This window comes from Lolium perenne, chromosome 1 (genome assembly GCF_019359855.2).
Source record: "Lolium perenne isolate Kyuss_39 chromosome 1, Kyuss_2.0, whole genome shotgun sequence".
Classification (NCBI taxonomy): Eukaryota; Viridiplantae; Streptophyta; class Magnoliopsida; order Poales; family Poaceae; genus Lolium; species Lolium perenne.
In genome coordinates this window covers 165,378,911-165,391,639 of record NC_067244.2, presented here as the reverse complement: position 1 = coordinate 165,391,639, position 12,729 = coordinate 165,378,911, and the positions used below count along the sequence as shown (strand labels likewise).

Genomic DNA, 12,729 nt, shown 5'->3' with positions numbered 1-12,729 from the left:
ATTTAGGACGTCCCTGGACGATTCCTTGCAGAGGGAGGTAGAGAACGACGACGCGCATCTATTGGCGGTGGCGGCGAGGCTTGGGGACGACGGAGACAGCCGGCCGACGAAGAGAAACTCGCGGTGGTGCGATGGGGTTTCTCCCTCTCTCGTTGGCTTGCCGGAGAAGAAAGAAAAAGGGACGAGAGAAACGTGAGGGAGGAGGACGGGTGGATGCAGTGGTCCAGGGAAAAAGGTGGAGAGGAGGAGGCGCGTGAGACGCGTGAGGGAGCAGGTGGAGATGGAGCAAGGCGCGGTGGTGGAGGACCAGCACTCACGCTCGTTGCGTGAAGACGGAAAACGACGAGGGAGGGGGACTTGGTCTCCCACCGAATCGGTACGTGCAGGTGATGATGGGCTCGGGCCAGAGGGAAAAAGATGTGGGCTGGACCGCAGAAGAAAGGGAGAAGGCCGCGGCCTAGATAGGATAGGGGTTAGGGTTTTCTTTTAAAATTCATGTTTCTTTATTTATTTTGAAAACTGGTTTGAAGCAAGATTTAAATTCAAAAGCAACTTTGAATTTAAACAGAGATGTGGGGGAGAGAAAACAAAATAAATAAAATAATAGTTTGTCTTAGTGTTTGTTAAAAGAAAAGAAAAGAGTAGGTTTATTAAAACCATATGAGAGAGAAAATAAAGAGTTAGGGTTTAATAAAATAATTTTGGGATCCAAATATGCATGATGCACATGATGATGCATAAAAGAAAAACAACAGACAAAAGCTATTAGGGGTATATCCGGGGCAGTTACAGAGGTGAAGCTTGCCATGGTGGAAGCACGACGGGAAGATGCCAAGGTGAAGGCCGAACTGAAATCGAGGATGATCGCACCCAAAGAAGCCAAGGCGATGAAGGAGCTCTTGGCCAAGGAGAGGGAGATCACGATGATGCGCACCGAGGACATGGACGAGGATCAGCTGGCGTGGTGGAAGGAGACCAAGGCGGACATCATGGCAAGGAAGATGCTCGCGCGTCAAGCTCGTGCTGCAAGTGATGTTGGTGCGTCGACTCCTCGAGGTGAGCCTCCGGCGAGTGGTGGCGACGCTGGCGATGGACCCGTTGATGGTTGATCGCATTGATGGTGTTGGTGGTGTCAACATTTTGGGAACCTCCGTGGCTTGAACATTGGCTATGATCGTGTTGTGATGTAAAAACTATGAATTATGTATCACATGTTTTGGATGTGCTATGTTTGATCAGAAATAGTTGTCTGAAATTGTTGTCTAAAACCCTGTTTTGAGGGGTTGGAAACTCGTCCGAGCTAGCAGACCCGTATCCCCACCCCGTAAAACAGAATCTTCTGTAGGATTCTGTTTTACGGGGTGGGGATACGGGGTCTGCTAGCTCGGACGGGTTTTCGGCCGGTGGAAAGTGAATACATGACCCTCTACTCACGGGGCAGAAAAATAGGGGGTCAGTTAGACATGCTCTAAGAAAGATATATTATCACTACTCCCTCTGTCTCAGTTTACTAGTTCTTCCCATATCTCTAGATCACTAATTTGGCCTATATAATTTAAATTATATAATGTAAAAATTATATTATTAGAAAATAGAATATCTAAACTTTCTAATGATATAATTTTTATAACATATAACTAATGCTAACTTGATCAAATTTACGATCTAGAGGTACGCGCACGTCTAATAAACTGTGAGAGAGGGAGTAACACAAATCTAAGGCTGTCAATGGCAAACGGAAATGATAAATTGTGTGCGGTGCGAAAAATTCCTTACGGCCGAAGATCAAGGTTAGCGCGCCAAAACATCTCAATTCATCGGTACCGAGCGAATAAGTATAGAAAATCCTTAGTTCGTCGATGCATATTGGCTGTGGTTGGCTACAAAGTTGGCGTAAGAAGTGACAAAAAAAAAAATCTTGTGCAACGTAGCACTTGGACAAAGATTAGTTTGCCCGGTAGAACTAACAAGGGTTCGGTCAAGAAAAGTTCGAGCCCTACGAAAAGAGGTCGGATTAGACTAGCAAATGCAAACCTGCTCCACACTTTTCACGTTTCCTGGGCTGGATCAAACGCTGAGACGAAACCCACTGCCCATAAAAATGTTGATTTTAATGGAATCTGTTGTACACGACTTACCAAACCTCCATTACATCCCATGATAGGAGTAGAAATAATCTCACAAACTCTTCACATAAACTAGTTAGTTCAGAATTCAGATCCTCTCATCAGGAAACCTACACTGGCTGTTACAACTTGGCAACAAAACATAACAAAATATTGTGCAAAGTTAGACAGATCATGGGCATTTCTTATGGGCAAGCTTAGCAAAGAGTGAACAATCGGCCATCCTTTGGAGTAATGGTAGGACAAGGCTGGTGGTAACTTTTTTTTCATATTCGTAGCATCAAATTGTTGGTATGTTGTGAGCTCAAACGGGCAACAAATTGAGCATGTATATATAGTGAATGAACCCACAACCTGATGTAGAGACTGACACTGGCCTAAAACATCTGCTCGGCAATGGCGATACCTCAGGCCTCTCGAAGCACTCGCTGCTTAGCCCTGGCCGTTGCCATCTGCATCTTAATCCCAGGCTGCTTCTCTAGTGAGTACATCTATCTTAAGTGTTTATCTACTCTCCCCCGTTCGAAATAACGGAATTGCTAAGTTTAAGCTAGCTGAGACGTAGCTTACGTCTCATTCTTTTTTTTGAGAACACAGTACAACGCAGACGCTCACAAACACGCACGTACAAACACCCCTATGAACGCACGCACGCACACCCTACCCCTATGAGCACCTCCGGGGGACTGAGCCGGCATATCTTGAGGTTGACGAAGTCACCACTGGCGCCTCGCTGTTGACGGGCACGTCACCTACCACTGAAAGCATAGCGCCGGTTAAATCCTGGAATAAATTCAGGTAAATGCAAACACCCATGTCAAGTCTAGGACTTGAACTTGGGTGGGCTGGTTCCACCACAAGGGACCTAACCACCAGAGCCAAGCTCTGTTTTAGCTTACGTCTCATTCACGTGCTCTAGCGTTCTACTTGAAGATTCGTGTTTGCTCATGTTTGTACTTTGTTTAGGGCCGCATTAAAACACACTGATGTAACTCGACTGAGACATAAGTCTCAGTCGACTTAGCGTTAGAGACACCCTCAAAATAATTGCCCAAACTAAGGTGTGTCTTTACTGAAATCGGGAGTCTTGCTCCTTCTTCTGAATGAAATGTTTTGAATAAAACAAAATAATGAGTACAAGGGAGACGCGCATATAACACACTCGCCTATGCTCGTTTGTACTACGATATGGATCACAATCTCAAGAATTCAGTTCAACTCCCCCACCTGAGTTGAAGCTTTTATTTTCAACTTAACCTTCTTTTTTCTCCACGGTTTGCAGACGAAACTGAACCAACGATTTTGGAGAGGGCAAGCCAGTGCTTCGATGACCACAATGTAAGTCACGATATACCACTAGTTAACGTTTCTGCGTGTATATATGCTAGTGTGAGACTCTGAATGTGATGTGGACTCGCGTGGCTGAACTGAAAATTGAAGGTGTACAAGGAGTGCGCGGAGGAGCTGCGGCTGGGCGTGGAGGGGGCGTTCCACGTCGGGAGCGAGAACGTGGACGCGTACTGCGGGGGCATGTGCCTGGTGGAGACGAAGATGGCGCTGCAGTGCGTGGAGGCGATCGCCGACGAGAGCTTCAGGTTCTCCAACGGCGCGTCGGTGCTGGAGGTGAAGGCGGCGCTCGGCACGGGCTGCAGCTACACGCCGGAGAGAGGTATGTATAGATCATCTTGATCCAGATCCTCGCATGCATTGGCCAACTACGAAATGATTTGTGCCATTGTGTGATGTGCAGGAACCTTCGAGATACGTGAGAGCCGGGAGTACTGCGGCGGCGCGTACCATGACAACAGTTTGCACATGCAGGAGCAGCTCGGGCACGGCGAGCAGGAGCAGTACCATGACCAATACCAGGACCAGTACCAGGATCAGCATCAGGACCAGTACCATGATCAGTACCAGGACCAGCACCAGGGCGGTGGGTTCAGCGACTACTGCTCCGGCGCCGCCGGCAGCTCGTCGCGGATGCTCTTCCTGACGATCTTCTTCGCCGTCTCCGCCATGTCGATGCTGCTTGCTGCAATATGATCTATGGTGATAACTTTATGATGTAATTTCTGAACGTTTTGGTATCAGGTTGAATTATCTAATTTACCCGCAAAAAAAAGGGTTGAATTATCTAATGATATCTATATTGCAGTGAAGTGCGCAACCGTGTTAGAAGGATCATGCCGCCATTTTTTTTTTTTTTTTTTGCACACTATACATTGGGATGCATGCGCAGTTCCAAATTAGTTAGTTGACACTGTTTTTTTGTTCAAATGAGCGAACCTACACACTAAAACACGCTAAATACATACCTATCTAACCAAATATGCATCAACTAATTTGGAACGAATGCGGTAGTTTGAATGTCAGGACTTGCTGAATGCTCAAGAAACATACCAGATGGACTTGCAATAAAGAGTTCTAGAACACAGATGCTCCTCCACAAAAGACATCTCACCAAATGTGGACAAACTCAAACAGGCCTCATAATTTACTTAGGATTAATTGGAACTCTACATATGCGCATGGCTAAGGCCCTCCTTTTAGGAATTCCTAACAGCATGTACAATTGGAATCCTTGTGAAATTTTACTATATAGGAACAATTCTGATCATAGAGATGGTACTATAAAATTATTCGTTTGTTTTTCCATTACCTCACTTATAGAACAACACAACTCAGGTAAAAATGTAGAAACACGTGTTATATTATCCTTCCCATCAGAACAGAAGGAAAAAAACCCCGAACAGAATAACAAAACTCAGATAAGGATAAGGGGTATAAATGGATCATATCCGATATTGCTATTGTCATACTTTTACCACATTTTTTTAGAAGACTCGGATCGAAGCGAATAATGGCCAGATGAGGATTCAAATGTGAAGTATCGGATTACGGATCTGAAGCAGATGCGGCACAAACTCGGATAATGGCCGAACGCGGATTCGAAGTTTTCGTGAGCAAAAAGCGTGTAACAAATACGCACATTTGTTCGTACAACATACCAATTTACGATGACTCAACATTACAATAATCCAATTTAAGGCAGCCAAACGCATTAATATGACCAGTTATAGTAGTGCAGATGTGTAATAGCAATACTAGCATGAGATGGGGAGAGGAGGGAGCATTCGTAGTTGGGCTAATGGAGTAATTGGTTTGGCTAGGTATTTAGATTTGGGCTAATTTTATCGAATAATCCTCTTTGAGGATCTCCAATAATCCGAAAAAATTAAGGATAACATGTATTTATCAAATACTATCAATACCATATCCTCTACCGTATCTGTAAGATATCCGCTTGCCCATTATCCACATCCATAAGCATATTCATATGCAGAGAATTCCTAAAAGTACATACCATATCCTCAAAAAAGAATCGGATGCAAATCTGGAGCAGAAATTATCGGTAGCATTCACAATACAATATCTGCTACAGTATTCATTAGATATCCCCTTAACCATTATCCACATCCATAACCATATCCATATCTGATGAATTCCTGAAGGTTGTATACCATATCCTCAAAAACGGAATCAGATGCAAATCTGGAGCGGAAATTATCTGTAGCATTCACATCCCTAGTAAGGATGCACTTAAATGGTAGGTTCTACTTGAGATGTACCATGTGAAAATTATAATTTGGTGCAGATCTATTTTCACCTAACTATGGAGTTCTAAAAAAAATTCCAAAACAATTATCAGATGTAGGCAGTATGCCCTAAACCTCTGAAATAATGTTAAGATCAAATTCTATCATATTTTTAGCATAAAAAAAACCAAGCACTTGCTGAGATAATACCCAAACAATGATACTATGTCAGCAAGTATTTGCATATTTTGATCCTCAGATCCTGCAATAGAAACCAAACATAACCTCCTCCCTATTTCTGGTTTGGTAATTTGGAAACTTCTAAGTCGGTTGAAAGGAAATTTACACCAAGTCCAGATTTGCATCTGCTATGTCAACTTATATATGTACCAGTTAATGCTTTCTGACCTTGTCGAGCTCAAAATTTCGAGAGCTTGGCTTATAATATCTTAAGTAGAACCAAATACAGTAAAAAGCTCCAAAATAAATGTATATAAGATCACGTGTTCAAAGTAAAAAAAGGTTAGGGTAATTATTCATGATCCTACAGTAAAATCCCTTTCTCTTTTCATCATCATCATCAGACAACAAACCGACCAATATCCATGTTCCCCCACATCCTGTATACCTCCACACTGCGTGCTGTCAAGACTAACTCATACACAAGTGCTAATTCCTGTCCTACACTATGGTTTGTGCTTTGAATGGCAGCTACTTGTTGCGATACCAAAATCTCTGTTATGAGAGCCCCTCAAGGTAAATGGCGCCGCTGCATACTTATGATTTCTAGTTGTCAGATTACAGCAGGGATAGGACACATGAATGGTACAGTCAATGCTTCAGCGGCTGGGGATGCTGTTCAGGTTCAGGAGGGCATAGATCGAGAAGGAACCTGTGAATCATCTCGAAGCTGGTGAATGTTATAACTGCAGCAGGAGTTGTCCGCAACAAATTTGTAGCGCATCCACGGTAGAACCCAGCTAGACCCTCTCCATGATAAACCTTTCTAACGCAGTCTATTACCCCTCGGTATCTCGCCTCAGAGTGTGCCCCCTGATCTTGCAACCTTGATCGAACAACCTGTAATGATTATCATGAGTTAAAATAGTCAGAGATTATATAACAATGCCAAGAACTTGGGATGACAGTGACACTTTTCTCTATATGACTCTTACTCATTAACAAATACCAAGACTAGGTAAATCATAATTGAGAGGATTGACTCAATACCTCATGAGGATATGTTAACGTTGATGCAGCTAATTTCGCCACAGATGAAGCAACAGCAACATCACCAAAACTTAATGCTTCAACAGTAGTATTATCTGTGAAAGCATGACACTGTTATAGGTAGAATTACAAGACAAGCCATCCAATATGGCATCTAAAAATTAGCAGGCATGACCATCCATATACATTCTTATGTCGAGAACATGGATTGACAGAAATACCTCGCTCAGCTAGGTAAGCTTTTATCTTCTCATATGCAGGGAACTGAATGGCAACATGAGTGATACCAGCCAAGGCAGGGACGAGTCCACTTTTGGAATAAAAAAACAGCAAGTATATCAAACATAGAAATATAGTTATCAACATTTTTAAATGGTATCAACAAAAGATTTCCATCGTTCCATGGAAAGTTACCTGTATAGCCCACGGATGCCTTCCTCATGTGCTATTCTTGTCAGTGCAGCAATTGTACCTTTATATGGGATTGCCGCACCAGCTCTTATTCCTTGGGTCTGCAAGATAAAACATATAGGTGTTGACTATCATTTTGGGATAATATTTCTTGAAACAATACTAGTACAGCTGCTAAATACAAGGGGACCCAAAATGTTATCATATTTTAAAGCATGCTAGCTAAAGATGACTCCCTTACAAACTGGATGCATTCAATCTATCTGCAATAGCCTCTCTGTCGACTTTATGAAGCAAATAAAATTGCCAAGATATTTTGGATAATCTCATATTTATGAGCAATTGGAAGTATTTTGGAAATGGAATATTTCCGAGTGCATTTATACAACTTAAAGCATCTTATGTCTACTACTGCTCAAGACAAGGCATGAAACATACCATACCTGAAATCTTGTCTTGACAACCCAAAGTGGATTTGTTGCTGTTGTAGTTGCAGCTCCAGCACATGATGCAGCAATTACATTTGCTCCTAGCGAGAGTTGATGGTTTCCTTCTACAATATGATGTAAGATACAATTTGAGAAGTGATATGACATGATCTTACGTAAGGGGTACAATTCCCGAACGAAATAACATTCGGAAGTTAAGCACTAACCGCTGGAAGAAAGCGAAGTTTTAAGCTGCTCATATACAGTAAAGTAGACCTGCCATTCGTAAGGGAAAAATGTTAGCTCCACAACAGACTATAAGCATTTGTGTGATTAGTAGCAGCAATATCATACAGGTGGATATAAAACATGACAGCAACAATTGTTGTTGTCCTTTTTTTGTCCTCGTAGTAGATATGAAGCTGCAAATGTAAGGTAAATACTCACTGCCCAGTTAGGCAAAAGCGCCAGAACAGTCGGGGAGAGACCGCGATACAATCCCCGTAAACCTTCCCGCCTAGCAATCTGTTCTAAGCTCCCAATAATGACACTACCTAGTCAAGATAGAACAGACAATCCTGTCAAAAAAAATTGAACAGAGAACTGATGTGAAGTAATAAACCTCAGCTTTCTAAGCCATCTTAAAATAGAGCAATAAGAACGTCTTGGTACAGAAGAAATTATGTAAGTCCAGTACTCATTTTTATGCACGTAATTTCCGCTAAGCATCAAATTTCAAGATGCAAAGTCAATAGTAATTAGTAGTGCTCTAAGAAAGAAGATGCACACATGACGTTTTCTGGGTTCATGGGATTGCTGACTGCTTTCTTCAGGAGTATTGTTGGGAAGAGATATGCTCAAAAGCATCACTGTAGCATACTTGGAGTGATTCTCTTTATTTTACTTTTTTGCATCCAGAGCATGCATGCCAGCATAAGTTATGGGAAATGTAATTGTAAGATCAGCACATTATAATTCCAGGAATGCCAGTCTTAGAAACCATAGCTAACTATGTTGTGCCCTGTGCACAACATAACTTAATAGATTATTGATTCTCACATAATAAATCCAATACATACAGGGCTGCTATGAAGTGTAAAAGGGGCATATGGTAACTAGGTGCAAAGGGACTCCAGCGATTAGACGAAGAATGTGTGGTCAAGATCAATTAGACCCAATCTGTCACCCTACAGACCCTCTTTCATGTTATTTCGTGTCCAGATGCTTCCCAATAATACCGCCTTCACCCTTCTACTTCCACGTCATTCTCATCTTTGGAACCTTCTGCTCGTCAAAACCACCCCTTGGAGGAGACATTCGCTGGCTACCTATCCTACTGAGTCCTTTACTTTTAGAAAGCATCTTCTATTTTTGGCAGTTGGCGTGAAGAACATGTTGTACCCTTTTTCTTGGAATTTGGTAAGGCTTTGAAGTCCACTGCTTATAGCAGAGATTGTCGTGTTTCAGTGCTGTTCCAAATCAAACAAATACTGGAATTGACGAGAAAGAAAGGAAAACAAGATGGGATTGAAGGATCAGGCAAAGCACAAATGACTGACTAAGTTGGCACTGCTAGCAGAAATCACGAAAGATTGGGAGAGAGATTGGTGTAGGGCAGCTAGACCTAGATTGATCTCCCAATCATATTTTGACCTGACAACTGGAGACGCCCCTCCCGCCTAGCTAGTTCCGACGTAAATCCCCATTGCACCAAATATCAAACCAAAACAATCCAGCACTAAAGCAACCTATCAGCAAATGACGCGCACATGGATAGCCGGTTGGAATCTCCAATCGTTCTTGTTTTCCACATGATGAATGAATACATGCAGTATTCATGTGTTTTTCCACTAAACATGCTTTCATCGGTCTGACAATCCCAGATCAACATGTGGATGGATGCCTTCCATATGGTTCAAGTAATAAGTTAGACTATTGAATTAGACGTGAATCAATAGGAAGGCTGGGGATGAGATAAATGGTCCGAGAAGCCATTCACACCATTACAACATGGATTGACAAGCAGGTACTACTATTTCATTGCCGAAATGGATCCTCTCTCTCAACCCTGAACCTTGGATGATCAAGAGAGGAAAACGAAACTTAATACTAGACAATCGTCCCTCTCCACACAGACGCTGAAAACCCCGGTCCATGTACTGTTCTAACACTAGAGCAAGGAACTGAAGTGAAATTCGCAATGATTCTTCTGAAGAAGAAATGCTCACCTCCGGCCGTGCCAGGGGCCAGCTTGGAACCTTCTGCTCATCAAAACCACCCCCCTTGGAGGATACATTGGCTGGCTACCTATCCTACTGAGTCCTTTACTTTTAGAAAGCATCTTGTATTTTTGGCAGTTGGCGTGTAGAACATGTTGTACCCTTTTTCTTGGAATTTGGTAAGGCTGTTAAGTCCACTGCTTATAATGCAGCAGCGATTGTTGTGTTTCAGTGTTGTTCCAAATCAAAGAAATGCTGCAATTGACGGAGAAGAGAGGAAAACAAGATGGGACTGAAGGATCAGGCAAAGCACAGATGACTGACTAAGTTGGCACTGGTACCACAAATCATGGAAGACCGGGAGAGAGATCGGGGTAGGGCAGCTAGACCAAGATTGATCTCCCAAGCGTATTTTGACCAGACAACTGGAACGCCCCTCCCGCCTAGCTAGTTCCGACGTAAATCTCCCAATCCAGCAGTAAAGCAACGTATCAGCAAACGGCGCCCACGTGCATAGCCGGTTGGAATCTCCAACCGTTCATGTCTTCCACATGATGAATGAATACTTGCAGTATTCATGTGTTTTTCCACTGAACATGCAAGCTTTCATCGGTCCGACAATCCCAGATCAACACGTGGATGGATTCCTTCCATATGGTTCAAGTAATAAGTGAGACTATTGAATTAGACGTGAATCCAATAAGAAGGCTGAGGATGAGATAAATGGTCCGAGGATCCATATTCGCACCACTATAACATGGATCGACAAGCAGATACTACTATTTCATTTGCGAAATGGATCCTCTCTCTCAACCCTGAACGGTGAACCTTGGACGATCAAGAGAGGAAACGAACTTAATACTAGACAATCGTCCCTATCCACAGAGACACTGAAAACTCCGGTCCATGTACTGTTCTAGCACTAGAGCAAGTAACTGAAGCGAAAATTCGCTGTAATTATTCTGAGAAATGAAATGCTCACCTCCGGCCGTGCCAGGGGCCAGCTTGGGCCAGCCGTGCACCTGGAACCTCGTCTTGATCACGTCGAGCGGGCACACGAAGGTCGCCGCTATCACACCTGCGGACAAAGGCCCCAAATCCAGCAATCACGCTTCCCGCACAAACCACCGCACCGAAATTGGATTAGAGCTCTGGGGCCGAAAATTACCGGCGGAGGCGCCCGCGGCGGCGTGGGCGAGGGCGCTGCGGGCGGAGGTGGAGGGGTGGTGGTGGCTGGAGGAGGACGCGGCCGGCAGCGGCGGCACCACGGCCGCCGTGGCCGGCGAGGTCGCGACGTCCCCCGGCATCTCCCCCGATCTGCGGCTGCGGCGCGGGCGCGGGATGCAGGTCCGGGGATTCGCCCTCCCTGCAGCGCTGCGCTGGATGTACGTCAACGAGGGCGGCGGGCGGGGCCCGATCGCATCGGCTAGCCGGCGGTCGCCGGCGGGGCGAATGGGGGTGGAGGCGGAGGCGCCTAGGGCCAGGGTTCGGGATCCGAGGAGGCGGGCATTTGGACCCCAACGGGACGGGGGATTTCGTAGGCTGTTCGCCTACGTCCTCTGCAGCTCGCTCGCTCGCTCTCTTCGTTTCCTTCCTCTCAAAGAGAAGACGCCTTGGCCTGCGCTTCTCTTCTGATATCCAGGGCGACGGGGAGGGAGCACTGACATGTGGGGCCGCGTCTGCCGCACCGGGCCCACGTGTCACGCACCGGCTTGTCACATGGTGCTACTCCCGAGAAACGACCACGTCCCGCGTTCAGGCCACGTCACTGTCGCGTGGGTCCGCCGCACGTAATCACGGCCCGGCCCGGCCCCGGCGCCATGGACCTGTGGTAGTAGTGGTAGCTGCGCGTTCTCCGTCGGCCGGGTCCACGGCGATGTCCGGTCGCCGCTTACCGGTGGCGTGGCGCGACGCTGGCCACCCGCCGCGGCGAGCCGGGACTGACCACGGCGCCGTCTCCCTAGGGCCTCCTGAGTCCTGCCGCACCAGCATTTCGCTTTCGATAGGAGGAAAAATAGGATGCACTAGCCCCCCGTGCTTATCGTTATCGATCCGCGGATGCTCACTCGCGAAGAGTTCTTCATTACTCTCCATTCGAAAACGATGATATCATCTGTAGGTTTCACATAAAACTGAAAATAATTCTGGACTACCAATAATATATCTTATGAGCACGCAAATGGCAATGCGAAATTTCCGTTTGTTATAGATGACAAAAATAAACCTTCCAGGACTCCGGGGAGCTACGCCAACGACCAACATCGAGGGCAACTTCATAGTCTACACGACACGAGATCGACGCCCTCGACAGTGTCAAATTTATGCCACCCGACCCCGCCACGCCCAGCAGACCGCCAGCACCACCTTCCACGGTCAACATCCCGACGTACCGCCGCTCGGGTTCGAGCCACGACATCGCACGACCCAATGCACGTGGAAAATTGCTCGTAAATCGTCGCACCAACGTGCAGGGCCTTTACCCCGATACAAAGTCCAATCGTCTAGGCCATGCAAGCAAGCAACTCCTCCACTAAATGAAGTTGTTGCCTACCACCATGGATCCTGAGGCCGTCGCTTCGACGCACAACCACCATCAGTGGTCCTTGCCCCGGCTTCCACCAACCCCAACGCAAAAGCAACCACACACAACCGCCAAAGACGACTATCTAAGGCGAGGCCCTCAAAAGGGAGACCATGTTGGAGTCGTTCTTGCCTGCTC

At 45.4% G+C, this 12,729-nt stretch overlaps 2 protein-coding genes across 2 annotated transcripts; one reads left to right on the top strand and one right to left on the bottom strand.

The window, feature by feature from the left end:
• The first annotated feature begins 2,494 nt into the window (after nucleotides 1-2,494).
• LOC127302381 (uncharacterized) lies at nucleotides 2,495-4,280 on the top strand. The gene is made up of 4 exons (XM_051332857.2): nucleotides 2,495-2,607; nucleotides 3,409-3,464; nucleotides 3,567-3,795; nucleotides 3,877-4,280. Exons 1-4 carry the CDS (start codon nucleotides 2,523-2,525, stop codon nucleotides 4,167-4,169), a joined length of 663 nt encoding a protein of 220 aa, XP_051188817.1. The 5' UTR covers nucleotides 2,495-2,522; the 3' UTR covers nucleotides 4,170-4,280.
• A 1,948-nt stretch (nucleotides 4,281-6,228) lies between these two features.
• LOC127311421 (nicotinamide adenine dinucleotide transporter 1, chloroplastic) lies at nucleotides 6,229-11,524 on the bottom strand. Its single transcript, XM_051341852.2, has 9 exons — nucleotides 11,179-11,524; nucleotides 10,993-11,088; nucleotides 8,239-8,345; nucleotides 8,019-8,067; nucleotides 7,807-7,916; nucleotides 7,367-7,464; nucleotides 7,174-7,262; nucleotides 6,953-7,047; nucleotides 6,229-6,802 (listed from the first exon to the last, which is right to left on the bottom strand). The coding sequence occupies exons 1-9, from the start codon at nucleotides 11,315-11,317 to the stop codon at nucleotides 6,554-6,556; spliced, it is 1,032 nt and encodes a 343-aa protein (XP_051197812.1). The 5' UTR covers nucleotides 11,318-11,524; the 3' UTR covers nucleotides 6,229-6,553.
• Between the last annotated feature and the right edge of the window lie 1,205 nt (nucleotides 11,525-12,729).

What these genes read in the sequence shown, in the direction of transcription:
- LOC127302381 (XM_051332857.2), top strand. Translation starts at nt 2,523, where the DNA reads ATGGCGATACCTCAGGCCTCTCGAAGCACTCGCTGCTTAGCCCTGGCC. An exon ending in AATCCCAGGCTGCTTCTCTA is followed by an intron (nt 2,608 to 3,408) that starts GTGAGTACATCT and finishes CACGGTTTGCAG; the next exon opens with ACGAAACTGAACCAACGATT. An exon ending in AGTGCTTCGATGACCACAAT is followed by an intron (nt 3,465 to 3,566) that starts GTAAGTCACGAT and finishes TGAAAATTGAAG; the next exon opens with GTGTACAAGGAGTGCGCGGA.
- LOC127311421 (XM_051341852.2), bottom strand. Translation starts at nt 11,317, where the DNA reads ATGCCGGGGGACGTCGCGACCTCGCCGGCCACGGCGGCCGTGGTGCCG. An exon ending in AACTTCGCTTTCTTCCAGCG is followed by an intron (nt 7,917 to 8,018) that starts GTTAGTGCTTAA and finishes ATCATATTGTAG; the next exon opens with AAGGAAACCATCAACTCTCG. An exon ending in GGCATCCGTGGGCTATACAG is followed by an intron (nt 7,263 to 7,366) that starts GTAACTTTCCAT and finishes TTATTCCAAAAG; the next exon opens with TGGACTCGTCCCTGCCTTGG.